We start from the raw sequence: 21,492 nt of genomic DNA on the forward strand, positions 1-21,492 counted from the left end.
AGTGGGCACCTGCACCCCAGGGACCCTTCCCTGCCACCCCCCCAGCTCCAGGAGCCACTTTGTCCCCATTTCCTGAGCGGGGGGACACCTGGGGGAGCTGGGGAAGGGGTGACATTGGCTTCTCCACATCTGAATTTCCCTTGGGTTGTGTTTAATAGCCCCAAAGAGGGCAGGAGGGCTGGGGGGGGGGGGGCTGGTTTGGGGGGGGTGGGCGGGGGGGGAAGGCTGCTGTGTTTTATTTTGCTCTGTAATAGGCTTATTACTCCTGATCACGCTGTGACTATTTGAATGAAGGAGATTTCGGGAGATGAAAGCGGAAGGGAGATTTTAAATCTCTCAGCGCCTGGCCCTGCAAGGACGGGTGCCCTTGGAGCGGGGGGGACCCCATACCTGGCCCCCTGCCCCAGTCCCCCCCTCGCCCCTCTGCCCCTGCGAGCCCCCAGCGGTTCCAAACCTCCTAATTTCCAGCCTCAATTTATTCATGGCCGGTTTATACCCATTTGTTTATGTGCCAACACCGTTCCTCAGCTTAAATAGCTCTTTTCCATCCATAATATCCCCCCCCCCTCCTGTATTCCAGTGGGCGCAATCATATCTCTTTTCAAGCTGTTCAGGAAAGAAAAATCTGAATTATTTAACCCTTGGGACACTGGCTGGTCTCGCAGGGTATAGAGAGACAAATCCGCTTTGTTCCTGTGCTGGGTCGCTGCCCGAATTTGGGGATTTTGGGAGGGTGCTGCTGCAGCTCTGAGGGGAAACTGAGGCACTGGCTGTGGTGTGGGGGAGCAGGACCAGGGTTTGGGTGTGGGATTTGCTCTCCTGGTTGGGTCTGGGGTCTCCATCTGCAGGTGCCTCTCCTCTTGGATGGGATTTTCCCTTCCACAGTGAATATCCAAGAGGTAAAAAACTTGAGAAGCCAATGTGTTTCCAGCATGGAATTGCCACCCTGCCCCGGTGTGGTGAGATTTTAATTCCAGACAATTTCCTTTCTATGGATTCTTGCTCCTGTCATGGAAGGGGCAGGGGTGTCATGATGCTGAGAAATTGTTGATTAAACCCAAATCTGATGGAGCCAGGCTGGGTGGGTGACATGTCCTGAGGGTGGGAGCATGGAGCTCTGGAGCTGGGCTGTCCATGGATCTGGAGGTTGTCCTGGGTGCATCCCTGTTGCTGGAATCATCCCCATCCCATATCATCAAACTGGGATGCACTGGGGGAGCCCAGAACATGGGGTGCACCATGCTGGGGGTCCCCTAAACCCCCTCACCCAAAGGAGAGTGACTCCTCCCCACAGCCCCCTAAAGGAGGGTGACCTCCTCCCCGTGGCCCCCCTGCATCCATCTGTGTCTGGGCCATTAATCAGCTTTAATCAGCTTTAATTCAGCAATTTGTCACTCCCTCAAAGTGAGTTTTTCCCCCAAAATGTAATAATTATTACTACTATTATTCCCCTGGTAAGTGGGGGCCCCCCCGCCTTTCTTTGGGCTTTAGTAACGATCATTAAAATAAATAATTTTTTTTTAAATAAAAGGCGGCGAGAAGAAGCTTTTTTTGTTGGTTTTTTTCCTCCTTTAAATATTTTTTATTGTTCTCCGCGCATTTGAAAATTGTTTCCCTGTAAATTCCAGCCCTTTGTATTAATTTTACATTTTCCAATGTTACCTTGCCAGGGGCAGGGTTGGCACAACTGGCTCGGGAAAGGAGAGGGAAGGAGAGGGAGAAACCCTGCTCCTTAATTAGCGTGTTCCCTGTGTGATCAGAGAGCTTATGAGGCAGGTAATGAGCTGGAGGGGGGCTGCAGGACCCCCCCAGTCCTCCCCACACCTCCTCCCTTCTTGCCCCCCTTCCCTTTTGGGGGTCACTCTCTGCTCCCATAGGGATGGAGCTGCACTTTTGGGGTGTTTCTGGATGAATTGGAGCCATCTCAGCAGCTGCCACAGCCTCAGGGGGTGTTTGGGAGCCCCAAAATTTTGCTTTGAGAGGTTGAGGGGGTTGTGGTCACTGTCCCCAACCCACCAAGGATGTGCTGATCTCTCCATCCACTGGCCAAACCCTGGGGATGTGGGGTGACCACTGTCCTGGCAGTGCTGAGGTTTTGAGGGGGCTACCTGATGGGGAGAACATTAAATTGATATAAAAAACCTCAAATTGATAGGAAAAAACTTCAAATTGATAAGAAAACCCCTTAAATTTATATGAAAAAAACCTCACTCAGTGAGGAGGGGAAGCCAAGCTGCCAATGGGGGAACGGCGAATTTGGCCTTGAGCTCCACCAGCTGTGGTGCTGGGGGTCTGGAATTTGGGGAGGGGGTCACAGGGGCCACCCTGTGAGGAGATGGAGGGGATTGCTGGCATGTGCCACAGAGTTCTCCAGTGCTGATAATCCCTTAATCTCTGGGGTTGTCAGTGCCAAGAACACCAGTGACACCGGGATTGCGGCGCCGCCGGGAATCGCCGTTTTTGTGCGGTTTCCTGCCAAATGGTGCCGGTTTGTTGGCATGAAACAAAGAGGATTTGGGTTAATCTGGAGGTTAATGGGGCTGGGGGGGGTTGGATCAGGCTTTGGATCACACAGAGGTGAGGCCCTGGCACAGGGTGCCCAGAGCAGCTGTGGCTGCCCCATCCCTGGAAGTGTCCAAGGCCAGGTTGGATGGGATTTGGAGCAACCTGGGATGGTGGAAGGTGTCCCTGCCGTGTCAGGCGTGACTGGATGGGCTTTAGGGTCCTGGGATTCCATGGTCCTGTGTTTGCCTGCCCCTCCTTACCCACTCATATCTGATAGTCCTGGATCAGCTGGAGGCACCACTTGATCTCCTGGGAATGCTCTCCTTGGGTGTTTCCTGCAAAACAAGAAGGATTTTCAGTCCCAAAAGAGCAGCATGGCAGGGTCCCATCCCAGGACACCAAAAAGAACACAAAAACAGAGCACCCATGGGCACTGGATGGGCTCTAAGGTTCTTCCCACCCAAACCATCCTGGAATTCCATGGTCCTATGTTTGCCTGCCTCCCCTTACCCACTCATATCCGACATCTGGAGGCACCACTTGATGTCCTGAGAATGGCTCTTCTTGGTTCATTCCTGCAAAACAAGGAGGATTTTCAGTCCCAAAAAGAGCAGCTTGGTAGAGTCCCATCCCAAGACCCCAAAAAGAGCACAAAAACAGAGCGCCCATGGGCACTGGATGGGCTTTAAGGTCCTTCCCACCCAAACCATCCTGGGATTCCATGGTCCTGTGTGCACCTGCCTCCCCTTACCCACTCGTATCCAACAACTGGAGACACCACTTGATCTCCTGGGAATGCTCTCCTTGGGTTTTTCCTGCAAAACAAGGAGGATTTTCAGTCCCAAAAAGAGCAGCGTGGCAGGGTCCCATCCCAGGACACCAAACAGAGCCCAAAAACACAACACCCACAGGGACTCAATGAGCTTTTAGGTCCCTCCCAACCCAAACCTCCATGTGATCCCACGCTGGGAGGGGTCTCCAGACGAATTTGTGACCCTCTGCCCCAACATCTCCGCAGGTTCCACCGCGGGGACTACACGGTGGAGGTGAGCATCAACGACTACCTGGACATCTACTGCCCTCACTACGAGGAGCCGCTGCCGGAGCGGATGGAGAGGTACATCCTCTACATGGTCAACTACGAGGGCCACGCGTCCTGCGACCACCGGCAGCGCGGCTTCAAGCGCTGGGAGTGCAACCGCCCCGACTCGCCCAACGGGCCCCTCAAGTTCTCCGAGAAGTTCCAGCTCTTCACCCCCTTCTCGCTGGGCTTCGAGTTCCGACCCGGCCACGAGTATTACTACATCTGTGAGTGGGCATGGCGTGGTCCTGGTGGCTGGGTGGGTGTTGGTTGAGCCAAAATGCTGCAGAATCCTCTCAAAAATCCAGCTCAGGGTAAACAAACATCCCATGGAAACTTTTTCCTGGGCATGAGGATGACCAGGACTGTCCAGAGGCACTGGTTTCATTCAAGTGGAAATGATCCCAGCCTCATGCAGTGTTCCTATAAACTCCTGTGTATTCTTGTGCTCTCAAAAATATTCCTGTGGTCCCACATGTAATTTACATCCTCTCATATATATTTCCATGCTCTTATATGTAATTCCTGTGCTCTCCCATACACACCCGAGCTCTCCCATGGAATTCCCATGTTCTCCCATGGAATTTCTGTGCTTTCCCTTCTATTCCCATGTTCTCCCATGTATTTCTGTGCTCTCGTGTGATTTCTGTGCTCTCCCATGTAATTCCCATGCTCTCACATGTAATTCCCATGTTCTCACATTTAATTCATGTGCTATCCCATGTAATTTCCATTGTCTCACGTGTATTTCCATGCTGTTACATGTAATTCCTGTGCTCTCCCATCTATTCCTGTGCTCTCCTCTTTATTTCTGTGCTGTCATGTAATTCCCATGCTCTCGTGTAATTCCTGTGCTCTCCCATGTAATTCCCATGTTCTCACATGGAATTCCTGTGCTCTCCCATGTAATTTCCATCCTCTCACATATATTTCCACGCTCTTACATGTAATTCCTGTGCACTCCCATCTGTTCTCATGATCTCCTCTGTATTTCTGTGCTCTTGTGTAATTCCCGTGCTCTCCCATATACCCCTGAGCTCTCCCATGTAATTCCCATGTTCTTACATGTAATTCCTGTGCTCTCCCATCTGTTCCCGTGCTCTCCTATGTATTTCTGAGCTCTCGTGTAATTCCTGTGCTATCCCATGCAATTTCCATCCTCTCACATATATTTCCATACTCTTACATGTAATTCCTGTGCACTCCCATCTATTCCCATGTTGTCCCATGTATTTCTGTGCTCTCATGTAATTCCTGTGCTCTCCCATGTAATTCCCATGTTCTCACATGTATTTCCATGCTCTTACATGTAGTTCCTGTGCTCTCCCATCTGTTCCCGTGCTCTCCTATGTATTTCTGAGCTCTCATGTAATTCCTGTGCTCTCCCATGTAATTCCCATGTTCTCACATGGAATTCTTGTGCTCTCCCATGTATCCCTGTGTTCTCCCGAATCTGGGCTCCCTTTCTCACCCAAACCTGAGCTGCCTGGCCTGCTCAGGAGGAAACTCCAGTTCTGGCTGCAGGACGGGGGCTCCCAGCAGGGAATTTCCACTTCCACAACATCCACAGGGCCAGGAGGGGGAGAGGAGCCCGCTGGAAAAACAATCCAGCATTGCTGGGAGCAGGTGCTGGGATAAAACCCAGCCCCAAACGCGGCAGCGCGACCCCAACCCCGCCGCCCTCTCCAGAGCCACGGCCACGCTCCTCCGCCTTATCATTCCTCCTCTTTTTCCTAAAGCAGCTGTTTTCAGCCCACTTAATTTGTTCCTTTTATCTATATTAAATTACCATTTCCCCCCTTGTCTCTTCTCCCCCCGTAAAATGTCACCGGCGCAATAACTGCGGCCACAACTCTCTCTCTGTCTCTCTTCCTCCAGCCCCCCCCGCTTTTATTTTATTTTATTTTTTTTTATTTTTTAATGTCGTTAGGGAGAGATTACACAGGAGTAAATGGGAAGCTGATCATTGCTAACCCGGTTAGAATTCCCGTCATGCGGAACATTAGAAATTATGCCTCTTTGAGGAACCGTATTTAGCAGAGACATGAAAGAAAAGAAATTACCTCCTCCTCGAGCCCACGGATTGGAATCCATTAACCCGCCGGCACCGGGACACGCTCGTGCCTCTGGAGCGGGTCAAGGGCAGCGCTGGCCCTGGGGATGGAGCTGGGATGCAGTGGGATGGGGTGGGATTCTGCAGGATGGGATGCTGTGGGATGGGATTCTGTGGGATGGGATGCTGTGGTATGGAATTCTGTGGGTTTGGATGCTGTGGGATGGAATTTTGTGGAATGGGATGCTGCAGGATGGGATTGTGGCTTGGGATGCTGTGGGATGGAATTCTGTGGAATGGGATGCTGTGGGATGGAATTCTGTGGGTTAGGATGTTGTGGGTTTGGATTCTGTGGGTTTGGATGCTGCAGGATGGGATTCTGTGTGTTGGGATGTTGTGGGATGGGACTGTGGCTTGGGATGCTGTGGGATGGAATTCTGTAGGATGGGATGCTGTGGGATGGGATTCTGTGTGTTGGGATGCTGCAGGATGGTATTCTGTAGGATGGGATGTTGTGGGATGGGATTGTGGCTTGGGATGCTGTGGGATGGAATTCTGTGGGTTAGGATGCTGTGGGTTTGGATGCTGTGGGATAGAATTCTGTGGGTTTGGATTCTGTGTGATAGAATTCTGCAGGATAGGATGCTGTGGGATGGGATTCTGTGGCTTGGGATGCTGCAGGATGGGATTCTGTAGGATGGGATGCTGTGGGAAGGAATTCTGTGGGTTGGAATGCTATGGGATGGAATTCTGTGGGTTTGGATTCTGTGGGATGAAATCCTGCAGGATGGGATGCTGTGGGATGGAATTCTGTGACTTAGGGTGCTGAGATGGGATGAGGTGGGGTTGGGATGCTGTGAGATGAGATTCTGTGGATTTGGATGTTGTGGGATGGAATTCCGTGGGTTTGGATTCTGTGGGATGGAATTCTGCAGGATGGGATGATGCAGGATGGAATTCTATGGAATGGGATTCTGTGGGTTGGGATTCTGTGGAATGGGATTCTGTGGGATACAATTCTGCAGGATGGGATGCTGTGGGATGGGATGCTGTGGGATGCCTGTGGTGCTGCTCAGTTCAGCATTTTCTCTGTCCCCCCATGGGGTGCAGCGCCAAAAAGGAAAAGAAAATAGGAGGGTAAAAAAATCCCCACCCCCATGGGGCCCTGGAGGAGCTGGGATGGGGCTGGGATGGAGGAGTTGGGGTGCTCAGGGTCCTGCTCAGCTCAGCACCTCCTCCTTCCCTCCATGGGGTGAAGTGCCAAAATGGAAAATAAAAGGGATGCGTAAAAAAACCCTTGCATTAATTAAAAAAAAGAGAAAATTAAATCTCTTTTTATATATATAAAATAATCCCATTTTCTCATCCCGAGAGGAAGTATCACCCTGATAATTACTGCCATTCCTCCCTCTCCCTTTCTCCCAATGTTTATTATTTTTATTCAGTGCCTTGACCCTTGTTTTGCCGCTTTCCCCTCAATCCACCCCCTTTGTCCCCTTTTCCTCCTGCAGCCGCCTCCCCCCCGAACACGGTGGACAGGCCCTGCCTGAAGCTGAAGGTTTATGTTCGGCCAACAAGTAAGTGAGAGGTTTGGGGGGTCCCTGGGGGGGTCCCCAGGTCCTGCCCTGTGGGTTGGGGACGAGTGGTGGCCTTTGGTTACCACCCTGATGGTGACAGGGATGGGGACAGGGCCCCTCAGCTCTGTCCAGACAGAGGGAAAAAAAATATATGAATAACAATAATCATCCCTGCTCAGTGGCTACTTTTCCAACTCGCATAAATCAGCCATTTAAAAAAACAAATTAATAATTTTCTTCTCCTGTTAACGTGTAATTAGCAAATGGCAGCAGCTCTCCCTGGGGACAGCGGAATGTCACCGGGTAACCGATGGCTCTCGCCTCCCTTCCTTTGGTGGCTTTAAAATAAAACCCAATGTAACAGAACCATCTGTAAAAACTCATCGTGCTCCATTCAGGATGAGAGGGGGGCAGAAAAAAATCTCTCCCGATAATATTTTTTAGTATTTTAATAATATTGGGATTTTGTTCTGTCTTGCAGAGGGGAAGAGAAGGGGGAGAGAGGCTGGGCTTGGGGGATGGTGGGAGGGGGCACCCCTTGACTGGGTCTGGCCCTGGAATGAGCCTGGAATTGACTCATTCAAAAATGAGTCTGGAAACTTCATCCTGGCACGAGGGACCCTCTGGAACTGGGGATCAGCTGGGTGGAACATTGGAGCATCCCCAGGCAGGACCAGGGGATGCTTTTCCTGCCATAAAAATCCATAATCCAGTGACAAACTGGAGCGAGCTGAGTTGGGGAGCGACCACATGGGGTCCTGTGTGTCCTCCCAGGCTGTGGGCAAGGGGCGACCCTGCCCCGAGTGGGTCCATCCCCAGGGACAGTGTCACCTCCGTGTGGCACACGGGGACGGGGTACAGCGCTCCCAAATCCCAGTAAAGGGCAGGAGCAGGAGCACCCTCGGCATTCCCACCCTCACGGCCACACTGGGATGTCCCCGTGTCGCATCCCGGGGGTGACAGCTGGAATTTGGGGAGGGGTCAGCAGCGGGGATGCTGCCAGATCCCAATCCTGGCGCGCCGAGCATCCCCGCGCCTCCACTTCCATCCCGGACCGAGCATCCCCACGCCTCCACTTCCATCCCGGACCGAGCATCCCCGCGCCTCCGCTTCCATCCCACCGTCTCACCCTCCCTCTGTCCCTTCCTTTTCCACAGACGATTCCCTCTACGAGTCCCCGGAGCCCATTTTCACCAGCAACAACTCCTGCTGCAGCCTCAGGGTGCCGCCGGCGGCGCTGGCGGTGGTGCCGGTCGTCTGGACGCTCCTGGTCTCGTAGCACCGGCACAGACGCGCCGGGAGCGGCTCCGCGGATCCCGCCCGCCCCGAATGGTGCCCCGGGAGGGTCGTGTCGCCGCCTGAAGTCCCCGCCGTGGCACGGCCGTCCCGCCGGGAGCGGTGCTGGGCTGTCCCCTGGGCAATGGGTCCCGAATTTCCATCCCTGCCCCGCAGCTCCGGCTGTACCGGTGGGGCGTTGCTTTTTACATTTCTAGACCAAATACAGAGTCCTCGTCCGTTTGGGGTTTTTTTCCTTTGTTTTTTTTATTTTTGGTTTGTTTTGGTTTCGTTCGGTTTTTTAAAAGAAAAAATATTTTTATTTTTATTCGTTGAGTTGTTGCCGTCGGGTCCCCCTGGTGCCAGACTGACCCGCACGGGCCGGGCTCGAGTCCCCGCTGAGCCCTCATTGTCCCCACCGTGGGCAGAGCCACCGGGAGCACCGGACACAGCCACGGTGCCACCGGCCCCGTGGGCACGGACTCCTTCCCAGCCCGGCCACAGGACGTCACGGAGCCGGACCTGCCACCCCCGGCCACCCCCTGCCCCGGGCACGGGGGGCCTGGATGGACACAGCCCCCTCTGAGCACCTCTCCACTTGTGCCACGGATGTCACCGCATCCCCGTGGGACACCGGGGTGGCTCCGTGAGCAGCAAACTGGATGCAGCCACAAAGGGAGAGCACCGGGGACACTGGGGAGCATCACCGGGGATGTCTGGGCAGCACGGCAGCACCGAGGATGGCACTGGGAGAGCAGCGAGGAGAGCACCGGGGACACCCGGCATGGGGAGCAGCAGGAACGGCCAGCACCGGGAGCACCGGGGACACCGGCACAGAGAGCACCGGGGACGGCTGGCACTGAGGATGGCCGGCACTGGGAGCGCTGGGAAGGCTGGCATTGAGGATGGCTGGCACTGGGAATGGCTGGCACTGAGGATGGCCGGCACTGGGAGCACCGGGAAGGGCTGGCATTGAGGATGGCTGGTGCTGGGAGCATTGGGAAGAGCTGGCATTGCCAATAGCCGGCACTGGGAGCACCGGGAATGGCTGGCATTGCCAGTAGCCGGCACTGGGAGCACTGGGAATGGCTGGCATTGCCAATAGCTGGCACTAGGAGCACCGGGAAGGGCTGGCACTGGGAGCACTGGGAAGGGCTGGCATTGCCAATAGCTGGCACTGGGAGCACCAGGAAGGGCTGGCACTGCAGATGGCTGGCACTGGGAGCACTGGGAAGGGCTGGCACTGAGGATGGCTGGCACTGGGAGCACTGGGAATGGTTGGCATTGCCGATAGCTGGCACTAGAAGCACCGGGAAGGGCTGGCACTGAGGATGGCCGGCACTGGGAGCACCGGGAATGGGTGGCTGGCACGGGGAGCACCGGGAATGGGCGGCTGGCACGGGGAGCACCGCCGGGCGCTGGGAGCCGGCAGGCCGGGCTCGCCCAGCCGTGGGCATCGCTCCGAGGGCGTTTGGCTGGCGCCGGGGTGGGAGGAGGGTGTGCCGTGGATTTGCCTCCTCCCCCCTGCTCCGTGTGCCCCCGATGCTTTGGGTGTACAGGATCCCCCATGGGGGGGCCGGTGAACACGTGTGGGACCTTCCTGGCGCTCCCCCATTGTCCCCCGACATTGCAGGGCTGGGCTTGGGGATTTTTCCCATTTTCCTTTGCATTAATAAGTGAAACCCCCCCCCCCCTTCAAACCCCCAATCCGAGGTTGGCCGTGACCCCAGGGGTGGCAGATCCCCAGGGAGGGGTCACCCCGCAGCCCCAGGGTCTGACCCCTCCTCGCCTTAAATCTGGGGCTGTCCCGCCTTGGGCAGGTCCTGTGCCCATCCCACAGAAGCCAGGGGTGGTCGGTGGTCCCGGGGGATGCCAGAGATGGGCTCAGACCTGGCTGGAGCCCCCCCCATTCCGCGTGGATCCCGCAGTGGGGGCCGGGGGGGGGCTCTGTCCCTGTACATACAGCGCTATACTGTGAGCGTTTTTTTTTATGTATTGTTGAGAATGGATTTTATGGAAGGGTTTATCTTATTTTTATTTTATTTTTATTTTTTAGACTAGGAAGCTGGAATCTTGCAATAAGCTCATCCCGACCATCCAAAAAAAAAAAAAAAAAAAGAAAGAAAAAAATTTACAAAAAAAAAAGAAGAAAATTACAAAAAAAAATCCCACATAATTAAAAAAAAAAAAAAATCGCATTCCCTGCTGTCCCTGTCCCTGTCCCGTGTGTCCAGACCAGGTCGTGGTTCCCGAAGGTGACAAAAGCATTGTGTTTATTGGGGGGGGGGATGCGGGGGGCACCGCCGGGCTCTGCCACGGAGCCGGCAGCACCCGCCTGGCCTTCGGTCTGTGTTTTATATATATATAGATTATATATATAAATATCTATATTGTGTACAGCGACTGTGGGAGAGTGGAAGGACGGAGGCGGCGGTGGGGGAGGGCTGGGGGTCCCCTGGAGCAGCCCCCCCTGCCCCTGGTGCTGTCCCCCCCTGTGCTGGTCCCCGTCGCGCCTCGCTCCGTCCTTCGACATTTCCGCTTTCGTCCTCGACGTCGTGCTGATGGTAACTGGATCTCTCACCCCCCCCCCCCATTTGGATTCTGTATTTTTTTATAATAAAATACAAATAAATGTCGTGCGAGGCCCTTGCTTTTGAGGAATCACTTCTCCCTCTCCGTGTGTCCCCTCTGCGGGGGTGGCCGGGGTTGTGTCCCCAAAGGGCTCCGGCTCCAGGGGTTCCATCCTTGCTCCTTTTCCCTTGGCTCTGCAGCCAGACCTCTCTGCTGGGTGGTGTGTTAATTACAGGAAGGACTTAATTACCCTGTTAATTAATAATAATGGATATTAAATTAATTAATGTGCAGTTGTTGATAGTACTTAATTATAGGAGGCGAGGCCGCCTGGCGGGTGGGCGCTCGGGGCTGGCAGCTCCCGCAGCCCCGGCTCCTCACCTGCCACTGCCTCAGTTTCCCCAGCAATGAGACACCAACAGGTGGCATCCTGGCAGGCCACCAAAGCCAGGACAGGCTTCTTTGAGGTGGCATCACGAGCATCCTCTGCCTCTGCTCTTTCTTTTCTTAAATCCTAAACTTTTTTTTTTGGAGCAGCCCGTGCTCCTTCCTGGCATTTTATGCCCATTCCAGCATAATTAGCAGCAATAGGAACAACCCGCTGGTAATTAATTGAGGCTCCCACAGCTGATCCGAGCTCTGAAGTTTTGCCACCAGAGGGTGAAAGACTAATTTTGCTTTTTAATAAAGGCCATATGTGTGCCAGGAGCGGGAGAGATGCCACCCACCACCGGGGACGTGGGTGCCACCTCCAGCTCCTCCGTCACAGGGAACCACCAGCGAAAGAGCCTGGCAGGGATTGACCAAAAAATGAGTTTTTAGACCTGCTCAGGAGGTTTTCTGAGACCCGGCTCATGATTTTTTTAATGCTGGGATTTGGAAATAGGGAGGTAAAAATAGCGAGCAGGCAGGCGCGAGGCTGAGACGGATCGTCGTTAGTAATTAATTAATGGAGTCGTGGGGCTTTAGGGCCTGAATGGGATCCTTTAGAGCCCGTCTCTTCTGCAGAGGCACCGAGGTTTGATGTGAGCAGTGGTGCTGATGGAGAGCTGGATGCTGCGTGTGCTGGATCCTGTTTGGGCTGCGGGATCCCCATGGCAGCAATGTCAGAGCAGGAGTGGAGCTGAGTCATCCCCGCTGATAACTGGGGCTGATTCCATGGAGTCAGGCTGGGAGGTGCCATCCTGCTCCCCACCTGCTCCAGGGCAAAGGCACCAGGACCCCTGGGTGATCCTGCACCATTCCGAGGTCTCTGCCCCCGCTGCTCCTTTCAGCATTTCGGCATTAATCAGGTTATTTTAGATTTAATCCCCTGGAGGCAGTGGGTGCTCCACGCTCTGCTGGCCCGTGGAATATCCAACCTGGTGCTGCATTCCAGCTGTGGGGAGCACAGAGGGTGCAGCTCCCCCAGTCCCAGGGTTGTGGTCCAGGTTGGCACCGTGAGGAGGCTCAGGATGGTCCCCAGCTCCCTCCCTGCCCTGGTGTTCTCTCCAGGGACATTCTGGCAGGCAGGATTATTCATTCACCCATCCCTGCTCGGCTTTCCAGAGGTATTTTCCCAATTTGTGCCACAGAGGTGCCTGCTCCAGCAGGGATGCCACTGTGGCTCAGGGCAACCATGCCCACTGTGTGCCACGGGAGGAGGCCAAACCTTCCCCAGGGCTGCTCGAGGCAGAGCAAGGAGTTGGGATGAAAATAAAATTTTTAATCAATATCCTGGGATGAAAATAAATTTTCCTCCAACACCCAGCTTCAGTTTGCTCCATTGCAATGAATCCCCAGTGGCCAGGCTGTCCCTTTGCCACTCTGGGTGCCCCGTGGCATTGTGGCTTTGCAGGGGCTGGTGGGTGCTGCAGGGCTCAGGCTCTGGGATGGAAGTGGCACAGTGGGCACTGAGATTGGCACAGAGACCACTGAGATTGGCAGAGTGACACTGCGATTGGCACAGTGGGCACTGAGATTAGCACAGTGGGCACTGAGATTGGCACAGTGGGCTCTGAGATTGGCACAGTGACCACCGAGTTTGGCACAGTGGGCACTCAGATTGGCACAGTGACCACTGAGATTGGCACAGTGACACTGAGATTGGCACAGTGACACTGGGGTTGGCACAGTGGCTACTGAGGCTGGCATAGTGGCCACCAAGGCTGGCATAGTGGCCACTGAGATTGGCACAGTGGGCTCTGAGATTGGCACAGTGACTACCGAGTTTGGCACAGTGGGCACTGAGATTGGCACAGTGGCCACCAAGGCTGGCACAGTGGGCACTGAGACTGGCACAGAGGCCACTGAGATTGGTACCGTGAACTGAGATTGGCACAGAGGCCACCAAGGCTGGCACACTGACACTGAGATTGGCACAGAGGCCACCAGCCCCTCTGAGCATTGCAGCAGGGCTGAGGGGGGACTCATCCCTTCGTTCCCCTGTCCCATCCCACTCAGGGGACCCCCACACCCCGCACACCGTGTGCTCCCCGCGGGCTCACCGGCACATCCCGGGCTCCGTCTCGTCCCTCCAGGCGGCTCCTGCCCCGATCCAGCTCGCAGGGGATGCGGGATATGCGCGATGTCCCTCCTGTCCCCGCCGTCTCCTCCCCGCCTGCCCGGCCATCGCTCTCCTCCCGTCCTTATCTCCTGATAGGTACAAGCAGGAGCGCTCCTGGAACAAGCTGCCAGCTGCGGAGCACCTGGAGAATCCCCGAGCGGGGATGATTTATGGCAACGGAGAGCAGAGCGGGGAGGCGAGCGCGCAGCAGCGGCTCCCTCGGGCCCATCGGGATGCGGGGCCGTGCCCGGGGATGCTGCGGGGATGCAGGTGCCAAAGGACCCCCGGCCCTTTGTGGCCATCGATTTGCAGGAGCCAACCCAGCCGGGTGTGTAATTGGGCTCAGCCGTGGCCGCTCCCTCTGTGGCGGGGCAGGAAATGGAACTTTTCGGGCCGCTGGAGATTTGGTTTTGTTCAATTCCCCCCAGCCCGGGGAGAGGAGGGAGGGTGGTGGAGGGGTGGGAGGGGGCTGCTGGATGGTGCAAGATTCCTGGGAATCATCGATTCAGCGAATCCCACAATGGTTTGTGTGGGAAGGGGCATTAAAGCCAATCTCATTCCACCATGCCAGGCACATCTTCCACTATCCCAGATTGCTCCAAGCCCTGTCCAGTACACTTCCAGGGATGGTGCAGCCATGGCTTCTCTGGGAAATCCATTCCAGGGCCTCACCACCTTCACACGGCAGGATTTCTTCACAGTACCCCATAGGTGAGGGCACCTCGGGAGGTCACTGCATCTCACCCCACCCCAGATCACCTTCCCCGTGCCTTTTCCCCCTTTCCAAGCCCAATTTGGCTGTCGGCACACACGGACCTGAGCGGCGCCGCTCATCCCCACCGCAACCCCGGAGCTTTGCAGGGAGCGATTTCTCCCCCAGGCACGGAGCGGGAGCATCCATTCCCCTCGGAGCTGCTCTCTCGCAAGGTAACCGGCATTATATCCGGACCAATTGCTCCAGCATGATCCTCCTGAATGTTGCACAGCATGTACACGGCGTCTTATGGAAAATACATGCCCCTGGGTGAGCCTTTTAATAGCGCCGGCTCCTGCCCGGGGGGCGGGGGGGCCGCGCTCTGCCACGGCGCTGCCAAGGAATGATTGAAAAGTTGGGGCTCGCCGTAGGAAACCCCCCGCTGCGGGGAACAACGTGTTTTCATTCCCCTGCCAGGTAACAAATGAAAAGAATTGCCATGAATGCTAATGGAGGAGGGAGCAGGACGCTGCCGCCGAGGCTGCCGGGGGGGTGGAGGTGGGGATGAGGTGGGGATGAGGTGGGCAAGGATGCGGGGATCAGGTCCCAGGGATGCGGGAGATGCTGAAGAAACCTCGGGGTTGCAGGTTGGAGCTGGTGGAAAACATTCCCTGCCAGGGGTTGGTGGGTGCTGCAAGGAGGGCGCTCCGGAGTGCTGGACCAAAATAATTTCTTTTTGCAACAAAATGCAGCTGAGGGGATGTGTTGGTCCCAAAAATTCACCTTGGTGAGTTCCTATCCTTGCAGCAATCCTGGTTTTGCTGCCTGGATCTGGTCATGGCATGCCCAACACACCCTGGTGTGGGGCTGGTTGGCACTGTGGGGAGGATGCTCTGATGCAGCACCAAAATCACTCCTTTTTGCAGCAAAACACAACTCGGGGAACACATAAATCCCCAAAATTCCCGGCTTTCAAGCCCAAGGAGCCTGTCCCCGTGTCACAGCCGAGGTGCCATTGAGCTGGTGGAGGGCTGAGCTGTTTGTCACCAGAGCCGGGCAGGGAAGCGGGAGGGTAAACACGGATGAACAGCCTTCACCCGCTCCAGTAAATATTTTATATCCCACACCAAGAAAAGACACTCCTATTTAAATGATTTATCAAGGAAGATCATGTAGAGGTTTCCATAAAATATGTAGGGCTCCTAATCCCGACATCATCAAGCCAAGAGGACCGGAATCATTTATTACCTTCCCAACAGCCGCGCGGCTGCGGGGACACGACTGACAAATAAAAGTGTGTTTACAGCTTTTGGGCTCCTCTGGGGAGAGGTAAATCACACAGAGGGTGGGAAGGGGAAAGGGAGCCGGAAATTGAGCGGCAATTCTTGTCTGTCAGGGCAGTGTGGTGTCACACGGTGTCCCCATCGCCGATGTCACGTGGTGAGCGCAGCCACGCTCCTTGTCCCATGGGATTTTTGGGATGGGCGTTGAGTATAATCCCTCTGGGATGCCCAGATGTGCCCAGATGTTGGTGCACCTCAAATCTGTGCCGTTGTCTGTACTGGGATTGGCCATCTGGAACGGGTTTGGGATGGGACCTGCAGGGATGTCACACCTTTCCCCATGGGGCTGTCACTGAGCCCACATTGACACTGGACAATCCTGGGGGGTGGGCACCAGGCACAAACCCCTCTGGGATGTCCAGATGTGCCCAGATGTTGGTGCACCTCGAGTCTGTGCTGGGATTGGCCATATGGGATGGGACACCAGCAGGTTTGGGGATGGGACCTACAGGGATATCACTGATCCCACATTGACACTGGACAATCCTGGGGGTGGACACCAGGCACAAACCCCTCTGGGACACCCAGATGTGCCCAGATGTTGGTGCACCTCAAATCTGTGCCGTTCTCTGTGCTGGGATTGGCCATCTGGAACGGGTTTGGGATGGGACCTGCAGGGATGTCACACCTTTCCCCATGGGGCTGTCACTGAGCCCACATTGCTACAGGACATTTGGGATCCTGGGGGGTGGGCACCAGGCACAAACCCCTCTGGGATGCCCAGATGTGCCCAGATGTTGGTGCACCTCGAGTCTGTGCTGGGATTGGCCATATGGGATGGGACACCAGCAGGTTTGGGGATGGGACCTACAGGGATATCACTGATCCCACATTGACACTGGACAATCCTGGGGGTGGACACCAGGCACAAACCCCTCTGGGATGCCCAGATGTGCCCAGATGTCCTGCAGATTGCAGCTGGACAGGGACCAACCAGCTCAGATGGGTTTTCCATGGGCACCAGCAGAATCAGGAGGGGCCCACAGGGATTTGGCCTCTTCCCCCTCGGAGCTGGTACCAACCCCATGCTGGCCTCTCCTACCACTGCATCCTTTGGATCCATTCATGGGGATTTTGTCCCCATCATCTGCCACTCAGTGATCTCATCTCCCCATCCTTTTGCATAAATTTATTGATAATTATCCCCTTATCCTTTGCCACTCAATGACCCTCATCTCCCCATCCTCTTTTACCCATTATTTATGGAAGCTTTTTCCCCATCTCCCCAACCTTTTAGGTGGGGATTTTCCCCCATTCTCTGCCACTCAATGATCCCATCTCCCCATCCTTTTTCACCCATTGATTGGGGCTTTTCCCCCATCTTCCCAACCTTTTGGGTCCATTTATGGGAGATTTTCCCCCATCCTTTGTCACTCAATGACGCTCATCTCCCCATCCTTTTTCACCAATTTATTGAGATTTTTCCCCCATCTCCCCAACCTTTTAGGTCCGTTCATGGGAGATTTCCCCCCATCCTCTGCTACTCAATGCTCCCATCTCCCTACCCTTTTTTGCCCATTTATGGAGACTTTCCCCCCATCTCCCCAACCTTTTAGTTGGGGATTTCCCCCCATCCTCTGCCACTCAATGACCCTCATCTCTCCAACATTTTTCACCCATTTATTGAGATTTTTCCTCCACCCTCCCAATATTTTAGGTCCATTTATGGGGCATTTCCCCCCACCCTCTGCCACTCAATATTCCCCATCCTTTTTCACTCATTTATCCACGTTTTCCCCCCATCTCCCCAAAATTTTACACCCATCCATCGCTCATTATCCCCGCATCCTCTGCCGTACCCATCTCCCACCCTCTCCCCGCACCTTTCGGGTTCCAGTACCGCGTTTTTCCCCCCGTTTAGCGGCACCACGGCCCTGCGGGGTCCCGGGGCACCCCGAGCCGGGCCGCGGGTTCTGGCAGCGGCGGCGATTTGGCCGATTTGGCATTCAGCGGCGGGAGCGCAGCCGTGGGGCCGGCGCCGCGTTATTAAGGGATTAGCAGGTTGTCTTGGCGCTCAATTGTAGATAAGTGCCGCGGTTTGTATTATCTTTTCACGCTGCACCGCGAAGGATGACAAAGAGACAACATGGGTGTCATGGCCTTCAGCATATCATTAAGGGTAATTTGTCTTGCGGGGAGGGGGAGGCGAAGGGAGAGGGGAAGGAGAGGAGGCGAGGGAGGACAGGGAAAGGCAGCCTGGGAGGAGAGAGGGGATTAAAAACTAAGAGAGGAGATTAGGAGCGAAATGGGAACTGTATGGAGAGTCAGCCAGGCGGGGAGAGGCCGTGGCCGGGGAGGGGCGGGGGGGTCACCCTGGGACCGGCTCCGGGGCCGAGGGGGATGAAGGAAAAGCGGGGCTGGGATGGGCTGGGGGCTGCGCAGACCCTCCCTTTTCTCCCGCACTGGAGAGCCCGATCCCTGCCCAGCCCTTGTCATGTATAGTGAGGAGACGGCTCCAGGTGGATGCTCAGGATCTCGGGAAGTGGGACATGCCCCAGGGAATCCGGGGAATCCAGGGAATCCAGGGAATCCACCGTCATGCACATTAATCTATAGTAAGAAAGGCTCAAGAAAAAGCGGGGCTGGGATGGAGGAAGAGCCCCATCCCTGCCCAGCCTCTGTCATGTACATTAATCTAGAGTAAGGAGACAGCTCCAGGTGGATGCCCAGGATCCCGGGAAGTGGGACACGCCCCAGGGAATCCAGGGAATCCAGGGAATCCAGGGAATTCACCCCCCATCATCACTGACCGACCAGCGCCGTCAGCCCTGGGGTGATCACGGCAGCAGCCCCTCGGTGCCACCCGCTCCTTGTGCCACCTCACTCCTCGGTGTAACCCTGTTGTAACCCCACTCCTCGCAGCCTCCCCATCCCCCTGTGCCCCACGGCAGCAGCTGCTCCCCCCTTGCCCTGCTCCAGAAAGTAAAGAAGAAACAGGAGGGGCAGCAAGGGGAATTCTCCAAGCCCCGGGCTCGCTCCGTCGGTCAATCAATCAATCCATGAGGAGCACCGGCGTGGCGATCGATCAGGCGGGGAGATGGCTTTTCACGGGGATGGGAATGTTGGACACAGCCAGACGGAACCGCTCCTGCCACGGTCGCTGCCCTCGTGGTTCTTTGGGGAGGAGAAGCCCCAAAGCGGTGGCAGCTCCTGCTCACCCCAAAGAGCTTGGGGCAGGCAAATGCATGAGGGGTGAGGCTGGATCTGGGGGCACGCAGCCATTCTAGGGGTGGTGGATCCCTGGGTACCACCCTGATGGATCCCTGGGTACCGTCCTGATGGATCCCTGGGTACAGCCCTGATGGATCCCTGGATAAAGCCCTGATGGATCCCTGGGTTCCACCCTGATGGATCCCTGGGTACCACCCTGATGGATCCTTGGGTTCCACCCTGATGGATTCCTGGATACCGCCCTGATGGATCCTTGGTACCTCCCTGATGGATCCCTGGGTACAGCCCTGATGGATCCCTGGGTACCTCCCTGATGGATATCTGGGTACCACCCTGATGGATCCCTGGGTACAGCCCTGATGGATCCTTGGTACCTCCCTGATGGATCCTTGGGTACCGCCCTGATGGATCCCTGGATAAAGCCCTGATGGATCCCTGGGTACTGCCCTGATGGATCCTTGGGTACCGCCCTGATGGATCCCTGGGTACAGCCCTGATGGATCCCTGGGTTCCACCCTGATGGATCCCTGGGTTCCACCCTGATGGATCCCTGGGTTCTACCCTGATGGATCCTTGGGTACCGCCCTGATGGATCCCTGGGTACAGCCCTGATGGATCCATGGATAAAGTCCTGATGGATCCCTGGGTACCGCCCTGATGGATCCCTGGGTACAGCCCTGATGGATCCATGGATAAAGTCCTGATGGATCCCTGGGTTCCACCCTGATGGATCCCTGGGTACCCCCCTGATGGATTCCTGGATACCACCCTGATGGATCCCTGGGTACCACCCTGATGGATCCCTGGGCACCGCCCTGATGGATACCTGGGTACCCCCCCGATCCCCCCAGTGCCACCCCCTTGCCCCAACCTCTCCCCCCACCGCAGGACCGGGTCTCCAGGGGCTGGGGATGGGGATCCTCCCGCATCCCCTCCCTCCCTTCCCTCCCCTCCCCTTCTGATAATCCTATTTTTGAACCAGGGGATTAGGATCAATACTTCACTCCTAATGCTGTGGTAATACAGTGTTACACCGCCAGCGCCAGTTCCCTGCTGAAACACTTAAGGTAGTTTAAACCCATTTGTGCCGGGGAGTGCCGTGAATCCACAACGAGCTCCGAGCCGAGCCCGTGCCAGCCTGGGGCTGCTCCTGATGGCCCAGGAAGCTTCGGGACCCCAAAAGGGCTACGCTGGGCAGGGGTTGTGGCACCGGGGCAGCCACTGTGCCCTTCACACAGCTGTTGTGGGCAGCATCTGCTCATCCCAGGGATGCTGCTGATCCCGAAGTGCCTCGTGCCGGGATTCCTGGTGGAAGGATCCCTTGTGCAGTGCAGTCCTGATGCTCCCCAAATTCTGAGTGTCCCCGACTCTGGGTGCCCCTGGCTCTGCCCTGAGTTCTGTGTGCCCCCAGTTCTGCATTCTCCCAGCTCTGGGTGTCCCCATTTCTGCATTCTCCCAGTTCGGGGTGCCCGAGCTCTGTGTTCTCACAGCTCTGTGTGCCCCCAGCTCTGCTCTGTGTTCTGGTGCCCCCATTTCTGCATTCTCCAAGCTCTGGGTGCCCCCAGCTCTGCTCTGTGTTCTGGTGCCCCCAGCTCCGCATTCTCCCAGCTCTGGGTGCCCCCAGCTCTGTCCCCCCTCGCCGGCCCTGAGGCCGAGGGATGCTGTCCATCCTTCACTCCAAATTGGCCGAGGGGTTTGAGCAGCTCCCGGGGAGCAGAAACCAAAACATTTTCATCCCGGCGCTAATTCATAATTAGCCGCGTTTTTATTAGGTGCTAATGGAGAGCGGGGATTTGGGATGCCTGGCACAGCTCGGAAATGCTGATTCACCCAGAGACCTCCCTTTCCTCAGGCCAGAGCCTGCTCCAGGAAGCTCCTGGTCAAAAAAATCCCAGCCCAGCAAACTCCAGGAACATCTCGGAGCTGAGTGGTGGCTCCAGCAAACACCATCCAGGGATCCACAGCATGGAGGGGGCTCTGTCCCTGCACACAACGCTCTGGGGACCCCCTGTCCCCACCTGGGAACCCCCTGACTCCACCAAGGAGTCCCTCACAAGCTCCTTCCCTTCTCTATTTCCCAGCAAAGGGATGCTCATGACATTTGGGATGAGCTGATCCCATCCCTCTCACCGTGGAGGATCCAAATCCAGCCCCTCTTCTCTGGCTACTTTTCAATTAAAACCAAAACATCCCCTAATAACCCACAGAGGGTTTTTATTTCCTTCCCTTTTTATTAATTTTTTTAAATAAATGTATTATGAGGAGCTTAGAGATGCATGTAAAACCGGCGAGGGACGATTGGAGGATTAGGGATCATCGTGTCCACGAGTAAAGGAAGGACAGATCTGATGGGGCTGGAATCAGGCTGGGAAAGGATCAGCGAGCCCGGCCAGGCCAGAAAGGGGGAAAAAGGGATGCAGGGCTGGGAAGAGGAGCTGGGAAGGGATTGAGGAGCAGGAGGGGTCCCGGGTGATGCCTCTGGAAGCAGCAGCGAGATCCCGAGGCGCTCCCAGCGGCTCCCGCCCCCCGCATTCCGTTTAGCATAAAAGTCATTTTGGTCGGGGACCCCCGGCTGCTGCTCCCTCATTCCCAGGCATCGGGGCCCCCGCGGGACGGCTGAGCGGGGCCAGCAGCGTTTAACCCCCCCGCCAAGGGGAATTGGCTGCCTCGCCGTTTC

The 21,492-nt window shown here is 55.8% G+C and overlaps 1 protein-coding gene across 2 annotated transcripts in view; it reads left to right on the plus strand.

Annotated features, from left to right (window-relative positions):
- The window catches only part of EFNA2 (ephrin A2), a 42,932-nt gene extending 31,799 nt beyond the window's left edge, over positions 1 to 11,133 (plus strand). The window contains exons 2-5 of one of the 2 annotated variants that reach the window (XR_012577211.1): positions 3,524 to 3,813; positions 7,151 to 7,216; positions 8,374 to 9,383; positions 9,686 to 11,133. Coding sequence is in view for 1 of the 2 variants with exons in the window: in XM_074528618.1 (XP_074384719.1) it covers positions 3,524 to 3,813; positions 7,151 to 7,216; positions 8,374 to 8,495 (478 nt within the window). In the remaining variant the exon portion in view is untranslated. Of the gene's footprint in view, positions 1 to 3,523; positions 3,814 to 7,150; positions 7,217 to 8,373 lie in introns of both variants that reach the window. The other variant, XM_074528618.1, reaches the window with a different exon arrangement.
- The last annotated feature ends 10,359 nt before the right edge of the window (positions 11,134 to 21,492 follow it).

This window comes from Zonotrichia albicollis, chromosome 29 (genome assembly GCF_047830755.1).
Source record: "Zonotrichia albicollis isolate bZonAlb1 chromosome 29, bZonAlb1.hap1, whole genome shotgun sequence".
Classification (NCBI taxonomy): domain Eukaryota; kingdom Metazoa; phylum Chordata; class Aves; order Passeriformes; family Passerellidae; genus Zonotrichia; species Zonotrichia albicollis.